The following is an 18,903-nucleotide window of genomic DNA, read 5'->3' as shown; positions in this document are numbered from 1 at the left end:
CAGGCTGATTTGTTCCCAAATTAAACGAAAATGTCCGAATCAGGATAATAACATATTATTTATTCATATTAGCATTAGTCAAACAACTAGATAGGGTTGCAAAATCACTCTGCATTTTTATATGAATGTGGGTAGAATGATGGAAATACTTATACATGGTAAAAAGATTTCAGACCAGCTCATTTTACTCGAATATCAATAACGCTTTTACCCGAATTCGAGAATTTTCTCCAGTACTGGGAGGGGACTTTGTGGGGGATAGTGGGTTGCCCTCCGTCTCGCATGTGTGTGGCCATGGCACTATTAACACAAAACAAGTAAACAATAAAATGTGGGTTTGATAAAATAATTTAATATACTAAATTGCATAGGAATATGTTTTATCAGGCTACCTTCTCGTCTCGTTGTTTAAATACCACAATACATTGATATACATTTTGGCAAAGTGGACATTAGTTAGACAGGTCAGGGTATAGGCCTATCACACGTTCCCTTTGAATGGGCCTTTGACGATTCCGCCGAGAAGTCTGAAATAGAAGAAAAAAGGTATTTGCACAGTTAAATTACCAACAGGTTTGTTATATAGCCGGAGTTCGTTAATAAATTATTTGTAAGTTGTATGCTTACAAGCATTTTGGATACGACACCCCAATGAACTCCACAGAGAAACTGTTAGCACATGACTTCGTTATATATAATGCTATTGGCTTAATGCAGAACAAAAAACAAATCAGGTGGTCAAGCCATGTAAATGCTTTTGCATTTAACAAAAAGTAATACAAAAGGCATAGATATAGGCATTTAAACACTCTTGATTATATAAAACCCCAATAACAAACTAACGCTGAATGTTAATCATATACATATAATTACAATTTGTGAGGAACTAAACAGAAATTTCAAAAGTTATATATTAATTATCATGTGTCTTACACAAAACAATGACAGAGATTAACATACAATTTATATATTTCCTAAATATGAACAGAAAAAACAAAAACATTGACTTTTAATATGTTTCCACTATTTTGTAACACCACAACGTGTATTTATTGTATAAATAGTGCATATTAATACTATAGTATTAGAGTCCGACACAACGAACGAAAAATTACTTTAATTAATTGTTAGTGTGATTAATAAAGTTGAAAGTTTGTTTTGTTTAACGACACCACTAGAGCACATTGATTTATTAATCAGGGCTATTGGATGTCAATAAATACACAATAAGCCTAATGAAATCTAAATTGATCTACTAAGCCAGGAGCCTATTTCACTAAACATCGTAAGTTTACGTCTGCAACTAGCAGTTATACCGGTCATTCATTTACACGTGTTTGACATCTATTTCACGGAGCAAATTACATCATTACGGAAAATGGAGCATTTTAAGGACAAAGGAACATGAAATATGTCTACTACTAAATATATTTGTTGTACTATAATAGTAATAAGAATTGTGGTTTAGTCGTAGATTTACGTTTATGTGCAAAACTAGGCCTACGATGTTTTGTGAAATTGGGCCCAGATGTGCGAACACAACACCACTTCACAGAGATAATATAATAATATAACGGAATGATTTTTGGACAACACCACAGCAAATACTTTTTACTATGCTATAGACCGTGAAATGCATTTGACTTGCAACATGGTATAGACAAACTTTGTAGCCAAAGATATTTCATATGTACACCCAACAGTCAGTAATAGAGTAGCACTTATTGAAAACTGGTTGAAAAGAAGCACAGATAAAGGTACTACAGTGGAAACCTCATTTACGTAATGTTCCTCCTATCAACGTATGTGTAAGAAAATATACATATATTATAATTAGCATTATCTATTTCTTACACACCTGTTGGAGAGAACACCGTGTGAAATTTTCTTTGTATCATACGGTAATCTCCTGGTCAGGTCAGATCAGAGGGTTGGGGTGGGTGGGAGAAGGGACCACCCGCACTGGCAGATGCAAGAGAGCACTATCTGCCCGACCAGGGTCGGTAACAGGCGGGGGGGGGGGGGGGGGGTCGTTTTGGTGCTATGGAATTTGGAATGTCCTGTAGGATTAATGCCAAAGGAAAAGGGTGCGCAGTTTGAATGAAAAGTAAAGTAAAGTTTGTTTTATTTAACGACGCCGCTAGAGCACATTGATTTTTTATCTTATCATCGGCTATTGGACGTCAAACATATGGTCATTCTGACACTGTTTTTAGAGGAAACCCGCTGTCGCCACATAGGCTACTCTTTTTACGACAGGCAGCAAGGGATCTTTTATTTGCGCTTCCCACAGGCAGGATAGCACAAACCATGGCCTTTGTTGAACCAGTTATGGACCACTGGTCGGTGCAAGTGGGTTACACCTACCCATTGAGCCTTGCGGAGCACTCACTCAGGGTTTGGAGTCGGTATCTCGATTAAAAATCCCATGCCTCGACTGGGATCCGAACCCAGTACCTACCAGCCTGTACACCGATGGCCTGCCACGACGCCACCGAGGCCGGTCCAGTTTGAATGAAGGAAATTGGGCGCATTTTTTAACGATCCGCCGAAATAAAAAAAAGGGGAGCTACATATGTTTTGAACTTCGTGTGCCGGGAGTAGCTCGTTATTGAGACCTAGTAGGTGCTAAGGTGTCTCCCTAGGTTGCCCATAAGGGCCCTTAGAATGGCCTGATCTGTTCAGATAGTTGATCTCCTGATCTTATAACTCTTTTAACGTGTAGGTTAAGGCACGTCCATCCCACGCCCAGTCTGACAAGACCAGCGGCCGGGCAGGAAGAGATGGTTATTTAGAATGGTGGGTCAGGTCAGGTCATAGGGTTTTACGTGGACATTCAGAACAAGCTGTTGTAGCGCACGCCTGTCGTCCATGACAGGATAATGGTGGGACAGTTTTGAATGATTTATAATGGGGTTGAAGAGGCGATATCCATGCATGTGACATATCAATTTAAAGACATCTGATTGGCTGCTCCAAGGTGATGACTCGGACGCCATCTAAATGGCATCTAACGGCCACTAATGTACATTATATCACATATATGTCATACATTGTCTTGAATGTGGTGCAAATTATTTTATACATATAAATTTGATAAACTGTGTGGATTTCATAAACTACAGGTGTCGATAATCACGAAAATTATTCATTTTACAATACAGTTTATAAACCGATATAAACTGGACGCAATATGTTTATTATTAAGAAAAAGAGGAAGAAAATATACCACTTGTGATTGTGCATAATATGGAACACGTGACAACACAGGTTTCAATATTTACTGTTATCTGTATATTCCTTTTGGTGTATTTAACATAGCCAAGTCGTAATTCATTAGTGATCTTCTGTTTAGTCGCGATCTGTGACAATAATATTGGTAAAAATAAAGTACAACATTGTAAATATAGATTATTTAATGAGCGGGAGTGCCATATACAATTTATGAAACGAGTTTGATAATTATTTTATTTATTGAACGAGAGCGAGGGGTAATTTATAAAAAGAAAAAAAGAAAGAAGTGTTTTATTTAACGACGCACTCAACACATTTTATTTACGGTTATATGGCGTCAGACATATGGTTAAGGACCACACAGATTTTGAGAGGAAACCCGCTGTCGCCACTACATGGGCTACTCTTCCGATTGGCAGCAAGGGATCTTTTATTTGCGCTTCCCACAGGCAGGATAGCACAAACCATGGCCTTTGTTGAACCAGTTATGGATCACTGGTCGGTGCAAGTGGTTTACACCTACCCATTGAGGCTTGCGAAGCACTCACTCAGGGTTTGGAGTCGGTATCTGGATTAAAAATCCCATGCCTCGACTGGGATCCGAACCCAGTACCTACCAGCCTGTAGACCGATGGCCTGCCACGACGCCACCGAGGCCGGTAGGGTAATTTATAAAACAATTCCCAAATGAGTTCCATAAATTTCGTGTGACACTTATGCAAATGTGAAAACTTATTTATTTTCCACAAACTGTAATTTATAACAAATGTTAAGAATGATTGAAGTCGCTACAGATTATATAATTATATTTGTTAAAACATTTTATATGTTATATAATATATATATGTTAATAAAATCCAAAACGTCAGAGACGTTCATAAATTATAGAATCTGGACTAATGACTATGATTGTGTGTACACAATAGAACATAATATTGGATCAATGAAATCACTTATGTCACACGTATTTATATATAATTATGATGTAACAGAAAAGGTTACGTCTAACACATGATTGATGATAACAAAGCTATGTATTATATAACACAGATACTTAAGGTGAGCCCAGAGATTGGCTGTTCATACAAGTAATTACACTTTGTAATACAAAACAAAAATTATGGGTCTTTGATTTGAGTGATAAATGACTGGACAAAATTTAATATCATTAAAAAAAAAAATTTCATACAGTAGGTTAAAAAGTATTGTATATGGAAGGCATTACTCAAAACATGAATTAAAAAAAAAAAATAATAATAATAATAATAATAATAAGCTATTGCCGAGCTGTACCATTGTTAAGATGTTGTTAAATAACGGAAACATTTTAATGACTAAACTACAAATTAAAAACGCAGACCCTAGTTTCCACTCATACAAATGGACGCCAAGTTATTTAATCTACAAACATGTAAATCATATGACTAAAGTTACAAACAAAATTATTGGGATACTAAATCCATTTTGAACGACCAGAATCATATTGAATGTATAGACACTGATATTCTAAACAAAAAACTATATTTAGTATGTAATTTTAGTCGTTAAACGATTTTCTTGCACACCTGTTGGTGAGAACACCATGCATTATTTTTGACACATAGTTGTTTACACATGTACGTGTGTTCACAATTTCAAGACACACGACTGGCTGCTCCTAAGTGATGACCAGGTCACCAATGCCATACGTCCAATAAAAAATAGCACGGTGGAAATCGATTACACTGTGACATATAGTTAAACTGGCAATCATGTGTCTGTGACGCGTAAGTTAGCTACAAGTGCAACGGCTGTAAATAACTTTTAGTCGAAAAAGATATTAAAATTTGCTTCAAACTTGGTAGATTAAAAAAATATATATATATATATTATTTAAAAAAACAAATTTAGGATATGTAAGAAATAGAATAATACATTCGTGTCCGTTAGATACCATTTATCTCACAACTAGTTGTTTAATAACGTATCAAACTCGCTTTCGCTCGTTAGATACATTTTAAAATAACTCGTTGTGAGATAAATGGTATCTAACGGCCACTCACGTCGGAAACATTTTACAATGGCAGCAAGCTCAGGACTCTCTTAAAAAAAAGAAAAAACAAGTAATAATAATTTTAAAAAATATGCAAGCTATTGATAATGACGATTTGAGATATGAGACGTTTGGTTGGTTTGTTTCTTTGTTGTTGTGATGGTGTGTGGGTTTTTTTTTTGGGGTTTTTTTTTACTCTACTCATTAAACCGAATGACCACTTCGGAAACCAATCATCAGGGCCGTACCCTGATCAAAATCCTAGTGGGGGCACTACTTTTTATAAACAAATGAAACACTATAGAAATTAAACCCTGAGATGTGTATGCTATTTTCTAGAGTAAAACAAATAAAAGTGAAAACAACTGCCCCTTCCACCCCCCCCCCACCCCCCCCACCCCCCAAAGGAGGGTACGGCCCTGATCATAATAGTTTACGAATGTCTAGCGAAAAACGGGTGGCCGAACATAGACCACTGCTGATACAGTAGTGCAGGAAGGGTAACTACACTGGAAAACCAGTCGATCGGGTCATTAGTAGACGACACTTTCCGGCCGGTCATTAATCGTGATTGATGACTCTTGGTTTTGACATGTATAATAAAGGTGCATTCACTTGATACAGCTTATAATAATGATTTGTAACATACAATCAGGTTGTATTGTAACAATCCTAAACCACAATAATTCAAGCTAAATTTCAAACTACAAACTGTGAGCGTGTTTAATCTATCTGGAACACGACGCATCATACTAGTTTTATTACATGTTGTTACAATGCACATATTACGTAGCTTAGCACCGCGTGCATATACGTTAAGAGTTTTGTGTGTGTGTGTGTGAAGGCAGTAGCCTAATACTAGTAATAATCTAATAATGTCAATCTGATAACCGTCTTACTATGAAATTAAAAATAATCTTAATAACAAGTTGTCTTACTATGAAATAGTAACAATAATCTTAATAACAAGTTGCCTTACTATGAAATAGACATAGACACGATTGTACATACCACGGCCTTTGTTACACCAGTCGTGGAACACTGGTTGGAAAGAGAAATAGCCCAGTGGTCCCACCGACGGGAATCGACCCTAAATCGATCGCGCATCAGGTGGGCGCTGTACCACCGAGCCATGTCCCGCTCCCTACTATCCAACAGTGTTGTGATTCCTAACTCAAGTCTTTTGATGAAATAGTAACAGCAATAGCAAATAGTAACATGACTTGATAGACCCGTAGGAACCACATATGGAGATTGGGAGGCACATTCTTTAATAAACGAGAGCACAGCCCCGCCCCCGCCCTCCCCATTCCTACGGGCCTGCTTAATAACAAGAAGTCCTACTACTGCAAAACTTCATGACTTAATAAGTTTACTATTAAACGGTAACAGCATTATCTTCCTTTCAAATGGTAATATTTTCTTATAGGAAAATGATAACATACCACATGCTAAGGTCACTAAATGGGGAGGGTGTGATACGTGTCTATCAAAACAAGAAGCCAATACTAATACTTTGCTCCAAAACTACTATCTAAATTAGCACCTCGAATTCTAAAATCTATATTTACTCTACAAAAGCTATAGACTTCAGTAGTTACAATTCGTGCTTGTTTACCCCAAGGAACTACTTCGACTCTTCAAATCAAGAATATATCTACATCATAAATATTTATTTATATGCTATTATTTAACTTGGCATCTTCAATGCTAAAAACTATGTTTACATCCAAAAATCTACAGACTTTATTGTTAATAATTATTATTACTTGTCTCTCAAGCAACTACTTTTGCTTCAAAATCAATTTGTCTACATCATACATGTGCTTACTATTATCTAAACAGGCCATTTAAACACTATATTTACTCCCAAAAAGCTACAGAGACTTTGGTATTTATAATTCGTGATTGCCTTTCAAGCTACTACGTCACAAATACTACTATCTAAATTGGCAGCGTAAATACAAAACATTGATCACGTTTACACCATAAATCTATGAGCTTAGGCTACTTTAGTATTTGTAAGTCTTACGAGTCTACGCTAAACAGCTGCTTTAACTTTATAAAACAAAATGTCTACGTCATAAGTGTTACTATTTGTTGGTGCCTTGGATACTAAAAGCTACGTTTACACCATACGAGGCAAAGTCTTACAGTGGATCGTGCTGAATATGATCTGTGCTGAAGTTTAGACACAGAACCGAGCAAGGCCAACTTAACTTCGGATTTCCTGATAATCAATCATAAAATAGCTATCTTAAAATGTATTGCTATATTTATGACAGTTATTCATCTTATCAAAGATAAATCCATATTATTATTTTATTTTTTAAAGCCCACAACATGGATTAAAAAGACACCCATTTCTTATTAAATGGTACGCGGCAGAATTCGTTTAGAATAACAATGGCATCGGAAGATGACATCAACTGGAGGAGATAGCTATATATATTAATTTGATTTTCAACGGGATGGGGTGGGGCAATGTATTATCCTCAGAATTGTCCACTCGATTCAATGCCAATATATAACACCTGTGCTTGTACAACCATAACAATCCATAATAAAGCCAAGCAAATTATGTATAATAAGAGCATTTAAACTGAAATCTGTTCTTCGTGTTCCCTTTTGCCTCGGACGTCTCCATTGGTAGATTCGTTTTGGCAGTGTTATCCTGTGTCTCGCCGTATATTTGACCACTCAATCGTCAACGGTTTGACAAGAAAAACAAAACGTGGAACAAGGCATACCAAGTTGTCACCATAATGCAAAAGATTATTCAAGGGGTTTACTATAAATGACCTTACAGTGGCGCAAACAGCTATTGTTTATCAAAATTTAATATAATTATCCTTTGAATGGAAGCTTAATAAAAATTATATATAGTAATCCGAAAAGCTACATATATGTAATGAGTCCTTTTTTTGCAAGTCCAACACTATGAAATTCAAGACCATTATGAAGGCAATTACATGGAAAATGCAATAATTGATTTATTAATATCTCATAGCTTTGCCAGAGAATTACACACGATAAAACCATGTACTTATAAAACTATACTCCAGCCTTTAATGAAGGCTCACCATACAAAAGCATAGGCTTAGGACCTCTGGTTTAAATTTCTTTGGAGAAAAAGATTGGAGTTATTTGTCATGTCATCATACTAACCTTCCAGCAGAATCCATTTGGTCGACAGTATCCTGTCTGAGAATTGGACGCGTGTCGTGCCGGTAGCCGAATCTAGGAGATGATACCCGAATTGTTGAGGATCCATCCTGAAACCAAGGCAAGACGTATTGTTTATGTCAGTGATGATAATTGAAGCAAATGCTCCAGAGACACCAAGTGTCACCATATAATTATTCTAATCTTGTTCTGTTAAAAGAAAATGACGACCCTGTTAACATTTCCCTTTGACTCGACATTATTCAGAGATACAAATTTTTATTGAAATAACTGTTTTGTCGTCCAGATTATATGCAGCTTCTTATAGAAAAGATAGCAAATTTCGAGGCCTTTAATGTATCTTTTGCAGACTTGGAGACAACTTTAGACACGTTTAATAAATGAAAAGCCTACCGGTTGCTGCGTTACATGGCCATGGAGTCTTCGTGTCGCGATCTCTCTCGCTCTCTGGAGTGGGGACCTCGCGTACAGTGGCCGGAATGCTGGGGGTCCGTGAGGCTGGCAACAAATTCATCACATATTCATATATTACGTGGCTTTATTAAGAGGTGTATTGCGTCATTAGATATGATACGATTTTTTAATATATGTTCATAAATAATACGTGGCTTTATTAATAAGTCTATTGCATGTTAATACGTATTGTACACATCTATTAATAAATATGACGTCATTACATATCATAAAATTGTTTTAGCATTCATGTTTTATGTATTTATCTGTGTATGTATGTATATAAAAATACATTTATGTAAGAATGTTTTAAACTAAAGTAGTTACACAAATTCCAACTTTACCAGGTTTTCTGTCGTCTATATTAAAAGGGTACCGTATCGACAATAATATATATAAATAGTTACACGGTAATAGAGAATTAATAGGAAAATTACAATTTAATAATAGTATAAAGGATTCCTCAGAAAATGTCCCTGTAGATTCGTTGGTATTTTTTGTTTGTGGGTTGTTTTATTTTTGTTTTTTGTTTTTTGTCGGGTTTTAAAAAAAAATTGGGGGGGGTGGGTGGGTCGTGGTTTTGTATTTGTTTTGTTTGTTGTTGTTTCGTTTTTTTCATAGATACCTTTGACATTCCTGTAAAAATAACCACATCAAAAGGAAAATAAATGACATTGCAACACTTACTGCTATGTACGATGCGTGGATTATCTCAACGTCTTGTTTCGTGATCATGGTCGTGTCATTATCGGATATAGACCGCGAGTCCATCAGCGACTGTTTGCTGTCCTTAGCACTGTACGAGAAACTCCCCGCGGACGCAGATTTGTGCAGCAAATTATCGGACCTCTGGCGAATGTTTCGCTCCACTGCTGGGAGTAGGTCCCCGATGGGAAAATACCCAGGGGTACTCCTGTCCGTAATATACAACTGGCTTAAAGTTTCATCGCAATCACCGATGACACCCGACATGGGCGTCTTTGGGTTTTCTAGGTGAGTAACAAAAGAATTATTGGCACTGTCGGTATAATAGGTATAGTGTCTTGAGGAAGGAATGGAGACGTTCCTAGGAAGTTTGGTTGAATCCACGATTAACTGAGGGCTCGTTCTGTGAAGACTAAACCTGGTCCTTTCCCTACTGGACATTGTATCGCGCAAAGATTCATCATTTTTCACGTCTGGGGTGGTATTCTCTTGCTCATTCCCGTTACAGTTTTGTATGGTAACTTTTCGCAACACAATTGCTGTTGGTTTGATCTCCGGCGTGTTGTCCGTAACCTTTTGCTCTCTGTTGGGAAGAAACTGTCCATTGCTGTTGTTTTCGTATCCCCATCTTGGCGAATCGACATGGTTCAAATACGCCATCTTGTTGGGATCTCTGAGATGATGAAAATGCATGGTTCCCGGAGACAGGTGACTCAAGCTTGCTGCCATGATCCCCCTTATACAACGACCACCCTGCTGAGTATTAGTCTCACCCGTCAAGTTCACGTTTCTGGCATCATTATCATTCGACTCGCTATATATACTTTTATCTTTTTGTGAATAGGATAGCTTAACAATTCTACTATTATCGTTTTCTCGTATCCACTTAAATGTACTTTCATTCTGATAAACTTTACCACCATCCTCTTGCTTAATAACACTACCAGTATGTTGTCCATGATGTCCATGCTGTCCCTGTTGCCCATGTTGCCCATGTTGCCCCTGTTGCCCACTGCTGTCGGCGACATCGACTTCTGTTTCATTGCTGGATATTTTAGAGCCGTATCCTTCGTCATTTTCATCTTCCCCTTCATCGGGCATAGCATCTTCTTTCTGAATGTATTTCTGGACGGCAAGAGGCGCCAACTTGCTCACCTTAGGCTTGTTCTCCAGAACCTTCTCAACATCTGCATGAGTATCCGATTGAATATCCGTAACACTGTGGCTTCTTGGGGGAACGGATAGAGTGTCGTCTGCTGTGACGCCATTTTGTCCCGGAGTTCCTGTACGGGAGTGGCTCGACGAGTTAGCACTTTTGCACAGACGTCTGGGAGACTTGGGTTCATCCTTGGACTTCACGGAACGAGTATCCCGATCCTTTTCTTCGTCAGCAGTGGGCTTGATCTCCGACGTGTCTATGTGAGATCCGGAAAACTGACAATTCTCTTGGAAACGTTCGATCAGACTCTCCCTTTGGAACACAAGGTAATTGTCTATGGATGAGCATTTTTCACGAAAACAGTTGCGAAAGATTTCGCAGTAATTGTCTTCACTTTCGAATTTCCTACCAGTAACTGAAAATAAATTAATACTAGTACATTGAACGAGTAAAAGAATGGATCATTGTCTGAATGATAAAATGTCATTAATGCTATTAAAAATAATTGCAAAAAGTTCATTTTCAACTGGATTATATTTGCGTTCAGGCGATGCATTTGCCATAAGTGGACGAAAAACATAAATGTTGGCGACTCTCTACCATTCCATTTATGTTACAAAACAACAAAATTTGCCCACCTGATAGTACATATCAAATCAAAATAATTGCAGGGATCTATATCCAGGATTGTCTATTTAACAGACATGTTGATCAATATAAACGCTACATGAAAAAAAAGAAGAAAGTGGTTTAGATCAGAGTGTTGAAGCTTAGTATGTTTTTATCTTTTAATTAGCGTTTATATTAGTCATAATACAAGTTAAATGTAATTGGTAATAATCACATTAAATGTGTGTGCCGTCAAGTTTAGGAAACTATATTTCTATCATATGGGGATAGAAAGTACACTGATATTACTTCTGTGGTGGGATCTAGCTCAGTTGGTAGAGCGCTCGGCTGAGGTGCGTTTGTAGTCGGATCGAACCCCGTCAGTGGGCCCATTCCAAGATTGTTTTTTTCCCGTCCCAACCAGTGTCCTACGACTGATATATCAAATGTCGTGGTGTGTGCTATCCTGTTTATGGGAAAATGTATCTAAAATATATCCTGCTGCTATTGCAAAAAAATGTATCTAGGGTTTTCAGAATTATCAAATGCTTGACATCCATTAGCCGATGATTGATGGTGTCAATCAACTGACTTTATAAGCACATGTATCTATTTGACAATCTATATATAGCACATATCCTACATGAAACTACACAATGCACTGGTGTAGGAAACGGGGGGGGGGGGGGGGGGGGCAAGAGTGGCATGTGTCCCCCTCTTTTCAGATATTTTGCTTTATATTTGCTTTATAATAGTGTAAAAGTGTAAATATAAAAGTGTGTCTCCCCCCCCCCCCCACACACTTTTTGGCACCTTCCTACGCCACTGTTTTGAATGTTGGACCTCTATCGTGTACCTGTCTTAGGAAATTCGAAAAATGTGCCCAAGACAGACGTGCTTGAACGTTCAATGGCTGTAAACACGTGTCAAAGTGGTCGATTGATTGATTGTGTCGTGATACTGGCACAAAGAGTACTTACTTTTGCTTTTTCTTCTGTTGCTGCTCCATTCGCACCACTGAGTAATGCCTGTGGTAAACAAAAATACAATTAGTCTACATTTCAGAAAGTGACACGGGTCAGCGCATACACGTTAAAACTGTGAAATACAATGTCCATTTGTTCAAAGCACCGGCCTCGGCCGTGTAGTCGTTAAGCCAGCGGACGTAAAGCTAGAAGGTACTGAGTTCGCCTCCCAGTACCGGCTCCCAACCAATTGGAGTTTAACGACTCAAGGGTAGGTTTTTTTGTGGTTTTTTAAAACAATATTTATTCATTTAAAATAAATGAAATGGATCGGCAAACAGGCTGTAGGCCTATGTAAATGCCTCTCCACGATATAATTTGACATAATACATTAATTGAAATAAATGATGAAAGATAACATTACATAAATAACATTTCAGCCATTGCATACAAACTACAAATACTTTGTTTGATATAGAACTCGCATTCGTAAATATACATGAGCTACGTGTGTAAACCATATATAATACAAATTGTAAGCAAAACAGGCAAAAGGTGCACCAGACTAATATATATACACATGTGTGTGTGTGTATGTATATATATATATATATATATATATATATATATATATATATATATATATATATATATATACTAGGTAATGTATAATTATAAAGTGAATCGCTTTGTTAAAATAATAAAATTGTGCACAGATTGTATTATCTTTCGGAAGGATAATCCTTATTTTTAAAAAGCACTGCTTTAATGTCGAAACCTCTGTTATAAAAGAACATGGTTGGGCGAATATGATCATACAAAGAGCAACAGAACAGAAAGTGGACTGTATCTTCAAAAGGATGGCCACAACGACAATAAGGATTATCATAAATGTGTCTTAAAAATCTGTGGGCATTTAGATCACTGCAATCTAAACGGAGTCTACAATGTATAATTTGGTTTGGGCGTGATCCAAAATCTAAAAAGTATTTATGTGGTGTTTGTTTTAGTGGAAATATTGCCTTTTTAAATTTGTTAAAAGAGTTTAAATTTCTAATATTAATATCGAGGGCATTCCAATCCCGAACAGCTGACGGCAAAAATGATTTCTTATATAGTTCTGTTCTAGCACGAATGTTTTTCAATTCATTAGCATTTCGAAGCGGATAATTCCTCACTGTCATTACTGATGGGGGCACTAATGTTGATAAATAATTAGGAGTCATACCTTTAATCATTTTATAAAAAGTACATGTTTTGTGGAATTTACGGCATTAGACTAAAGGCATAAATCCTGTTTCATTATAAATTTTATTATGGTTAGTGCCCCTAACAGCACCACACATTGTTCGAAGAGCATCCAGATGAAATTGTTCCAATATTTTTGCTTGACCTTCGGTACAATTATCCTGTATATAGTCACAATAATCAAACAACGGTAGAATATATGATTTATAAAGCATTTCTAGGGTTTTCCTATTTAAACGATACTTTAGGCTACGAAAACAATTTATAAAGCATTTCTAGGGTTTTCCTATTTAAACGATACTTTAGGCTACGGAAACAATTTATAAAGGGTAGGTGTAAGGTCACTATACCGACTTCTCTCTCATTAACAACTAAGCACTAATCCACCGTCCTGGACATAAAGTCCAGATAGCTGAGGTGTGTGTCTAGGACAGCGTGCTTAAATCTTTAATTGGTTAAATAATTATAAATGAATGGATGTTCAAAGCATATTTAAATTAACCCTGGGTCTAATATTTTCCGTTTAATTATTTTTGCACAAATACAAAATTAACTTTATGGATACCTTTGACTGTTCCAAATCAAGTTTGAACATTATGTTTTAGAATTATTATAACATTTTGTATTGATTCAGTCCTTGGTTTTGAATATTCTGTCATCCACTAGTTAAGATAACTAACGTTTGAACAAGTGGCCCTAGAAGTATTTTAAATGTCACACAATTCATATGTTAAACGCCGAATTTTTACGGGGGAGTGTCCATCCCTGGATCCGTGCTTAAAGTGGTTCCATAATGATTGATGGTTTGGTAGTACAGGCGCGTGTACAGGGTTTCCAGGATCGAAACTCCACCACCTCTGCTCAAGCCATGTTTTTTCATACATTTTTCGGGTAAGCATGTTTCGACCGCCACCCCCTACTTTCGCTTGATGCGCGGTCGGTCTGGGATCGATTCCCGCCTGTGGGCCCATTGAGTTATTTCTCGCTCCAACCAATGCATCACAACTGGTATAACAAAGGCCGTGGTATGTGCTATCCTTTCTATGGGATGGTGCATATAAAAGTTCCCTTGCTGCTAATCGAAAAGAGTAGCCCATGAAGTGGCGACAGCGGGTTTCCTCCCTCAATATCTGTGTGGTCCTTAACCATATGTCCGACGCCATATATCCGTAAATAAAATGTGTTGAGTGCGTCGTTAAATAAAACATTTCCTTCCTTCCTTCCACCACCTCTGCTCAAGCTATGTTTTTATCAATACATTTTTCGGGGAAGCATGTTTCGACCGCCACCCTCTATAAAATTCGTTCGTCACAATCTAGTCCCCTACCCGCCGCTAAAATTCTGTAGGGTTTTTTGAAACATACTGATCATAATACATTCTAAAACAACTCATTCACTACATTTGTAATAGTTGTATACATAATTAAATCCATTCCATTAAAACACATAACAGTGGCCTATTCAACAGGGTGAGCGATCGCGGTCTCTAGCTAGACTGGTTTTTACGTCAAATGATAGATGTATGTGATATGATAGAAGATGACGGTACCAGTCAAATTATTCTCAAACACTCGGTCTCCTGAACACGCTATGGGATTTTCATGCTGCGTTAAGCAAAAACGTATTGACCAGTCGTATACGCTACACAAAATACGAATATCTAGTAAAGAGTGTGTTTCACCTCACTTCTTGCCTTTTGTGTTTTTTTATATATACTCTTCAAAAAAAGAAACGCAAAAGGGTACAAATGGGTTATAACTCCGATTTTATGTTTCCTACCGGTTCATGCTTTGTGAATATAAGGTCATGGCATGTCCCAAACACATTCCCACGGTTACATTCCATAAAACGCAGCTACTGTACAATAAAGTTCCAAAATGTGAATATTCGCAAAAACGCAGCCACGTGCAAACCATGTCACCACTGCACGTGCGTTGTCTGCACGTGCAACATGAACGCACGTGTCATCTTAACACCACAACACCGTCGACTCCGACTGCAGTGGTGCCAGATTCATCGACAATGGCCTCAACTGCGATGGAGACGGGTGTAGTTCAGTGACGAGTCCCGATTTCTGCTCCGACGTCATGATGGAAGATGTCGCGTGTATAGGCGTCGTGGTGAACGTTATGCGGCAAACTGCGTGCAGGAAGTGGACAGATTCGGCGGGGGTAGTGTCATGGTGTGGGCAGCCATCTCACACACTGGCAGAACTGACCTGGTCCACGTGCAGGGCAACCTGAATGCACAGGGCTACATTGACCAGATCCTCCGGCCACACATCGTTCCAGTTATGGCCAACGCCAACGCAGTGTTCCAACATGACAACGCCAGGCCTCACACAGCACGTCTCACAACGGCTTTCCTACAGAACAACAACATTAATGTCCTTCCTTGGCCATCGATATCACCGGATTTGAACCCAATTGAGCATCTATGGGACGAGTTGGACCGACGCCTCCGACAGCGACAACCACAGCCCCAGACCCTGCCCGAGCTGGCAGCAGCCTTGCAGGCCGAGTGGGCCACCATCCCCCGGGACGTCATCCGTACTCTGGTTGCTTCAACGGGCAGGCGGTGCCAGGCAGTTGTCAACACACGCGGAGGCCACACCCGGTATTGACTCCAGATGACCTTGACCTTGGTGGTGTGTCCTATCACTTACTCACAATGGACTAGAGTGAATTGTGAACAATCCTGCAACATTTGGTAATTATCGGACTCACCATTCAATAATTAAATCAATTCTCCAAATGTTACGACAATGTGGTTTTGCGTTTCTTCTTTTGAAGAGTATATATATATTAATGCCCCAGATCGTGTATCAAAATCCAATATAATATAATGGACTATTCTGTTCGTAATAGTAAAGCGACGGAAACTAGAAATGCGCCAACAAAGTAAACATGACCTGTCGAAACCTTATTAAATGGTTTACCAATTTATAGAATACATTATTCATTGCTGAGTTATGAGATGTTCTTTCACGACAGCAACTAAAAATCTGTCAACAAGCAATACACGAACCTATTTAAATAATCCGATATTATTTATGGGCATTTGCTGATTTATGACATGTTCTATAGCGATAAAAAGTAGAATTCTTTCAATATAGGAACTATTTGAATGCTATTAGATGATTACCAGTTTTAAAAAAACAAAAACAATATGACTGAGATAGTAAGAAATAAATGAAAAGAATGGTGAAACTTGGCATGGAATGAAAATAATTAAGTGTTTTAATAAATTACGTATGTCTGTTTGTCCGTCCACCAAACACAAATATGACTGGGTTAGTGAATGTTCTTTCTTTTTAATAAATAAACGAAAAGAAAGGTGAAACTTGGCAAGGAATGAACATAATTAAATGGTTGAGTAAATTACGTCTGTCTGTTTGTCCGTCCGTCCACCAAACATAAATATAGAAATAATATTATTCTTATAACAGTTTTCTCACCATAATCTTCTTTCTGCGAATCCACGGCCCATCCTGTCAAAGGTACCCGTACGACTTTCTCGCTTTTTCTGAAGAAAAAATAAAGAAGCAAACTATAGTCCGTAACAGTAAAAAACGCTTTTTTTCATACTATAACATTTACTACAAGTTATTTATTTCTGAGCCGATTGCACACAAAAATAGTGTGGGTTTTTTTGTGTTGTTTTTCCAAAACACTTTTATATTTCTTCCTATACGTCAAACCAAACTGAAATTATTAAAAACTAAATTTTATAAAATGATGGGACGGACTATAAATACATTATTAGACGTTAAGAATATATTTATATATATTTGCCGTTTTGTATTTTTGTTTTTTCACCGTCTGAGTCCAGACAATTTATCACAATTCCTATGTATGTATGTATTTTATATCCATTTGGCGATATCTATAAGAATGTACTGGGATTACAAGTGACGGTTAAACAAACATGTCAGTGGTCTGCTTATATTAGTCTTCATCGTCAAATTCCAATATATATATCCACGGAGTGGGAGGTGTAGATGGCTTTGCCCAACAGAAAACATCGAAAAGGCGCCCTTTTTAGTTTATAATGTCCATTTTGTCTATACTGCATCTCTATCCTGCCTTGGTGTGTCATGATGTTAATCTCTAAAAATAATTTGAAATATTTACATATAGAAGAGTGATACTTCAAATTTTAATTTTCACATTAAAAAAAAGAAGTTTGTTTTGTTTATCGACACCATTGGAGCACATTTATATAATAATCATCGGCTGTTTAATGTCAAACATTTGGTCATTTTGACATATATCGGTAGTCTTAGTGAGAAAACCCACACATTTTTTTCCATTAGTAGCAAGAAATCTTTTATATGTACCATCCCACATACAGGGTAGCACATACCACGGTCTTGGATATACCAATTGTGGTGCACTGGCTATAATGAAAATAGCCCAATGCCATGGCCCACCGATGGGGATTGATCCTAGACCGACCGACCACTGGGCTACGTCCCTCCTAATTTTCGCAAATGACCTAAACCTAATACTAAACGACTACAGATTATATTCTACTTGTTACCTCATTCTGGTTTTATTATTCACTTAAAACCGTCTTTACTGTGGTATTTGGTAAACAGATTAGTCGCATGCTAGGTGACAAACGATATAACTTGCTTAAAATCCCTTCAGTAACAACTGGATTTATTACGCCAATGGTCAAATATAAATGATTTGTTTTGTTTGTTAGGCCTACCAATAATAGTACATGTACTATAATTTGCACCGCTAAACAGTATTAGTAACTTGTGAAATAATGTAATAGTTGCAACCAATGAATATGTTGACATTAAAATGTGACATCACGAATATATACATCTTATTCTCGGATTCAGACTGTCAACTGTCATGACGAAAGTTGGACAACTCGATGGTTTCGATTTAATTTCCCCGACTCCGGACTTAGACGGGTGCGCTCAGATTAACAACTAATCGGTTGTAGAAGTTGTATACGACGAGAATCAAGTTGTAAGAGTGCTTAGACTAGCAACTGGACAGTCGTGGACGTCGTGAGATCGACGATTTGGCCAACTTCGTCATGTCAATTGATAACCTTATCCTAGCATTACATTCCTATTTAACCGAGTTTCAGTTTAAGACGTTATGACGTTAATTCAGTACCACTGTCAAGCAACACCGTTGGTGAGCTTTTAAGGATTGATTATGTATCTGTAATATAATACGCAAGACCTGTTTCAATACTGAAACAATGCTGTCTGTTTTTGATACATATGTTAATTCTATTTTAAGCTATGCTTCTGAAATATGGGGTTTCCACAAGGCACTTGATGT

At 37.5% G+C, this 18,903-nt stretch overlaps 1 protein-coding gene across 3 annotated transcripts in view; it reads right to left on the bottom strand.

The window, feature by feature from the left end:
* Positions 1 to 330: 330 nt before the first annotated feature.
* LOC121375023 overlaps positions 331 to 18,903 on the bottom strand; it is a 30,693-nt gene continuing 12,120 nt past the window's right edge. For 2 of the 3 annotated variants that reach the window (XM_041502223.1, XM_041502222.1), the window contains exons 2-8: positions 17,049 to 17,116; positions 12,359 to 12,406; positions 9,593 to 11,184; positions 8,846 to 8,950; positions 8,435 to 8,541; positions 7,421 to 7,496; positions 331 to 527 (exon numbers count right to left, since the gene is read on the bottom strand). In XM_041502223.1, coding sequence (XP_041358157.1) covers positions 453 to 527; positions 7,421 to 7,496; positions 8,435 to 8,541; positions 8,846 to 8,950; positions 9,593 to 11,184; positions 12,359 to 12,406; positions 17,049 to 17,116 — 2,071 coding nt within the window. In that variant the 3' untranslated portion in view covers positions 331 to 452. The remainder of the gene's footprint in view (positions 528 to 7,420; positions 7,497 to 8,434; positions 8,542 to 8,845; positions 8,951 to 9,592; positions 11,185 to 12,358; positions 12,407 to 17,048; positions 17,117 to 18,903) is intronic. The other variant, XM_041502224.1, reaches the window with a different exon arrangement.

Source organism: Gigantopelta aegis, chromosome 6 (genome assembly GCF_016097555.1).
Source record: "Gigantopelta aegis isolate Gae_Host chromosome 6, Gae_host_genome, whole genome shotgun sequence".
Classification (NCBI taxonomy): domain Eukaryota; kingdom Metazoa; phylum Mollusca; class Gastropoda; order Neomphalida; family Peltospiridae; genus Gigantopelta; species Gigantopelta aegis.
Note: the sequence above shows the minus strand (reverse complement) of the source record. Positions and strands in the feature narration are given on the sequence as shown.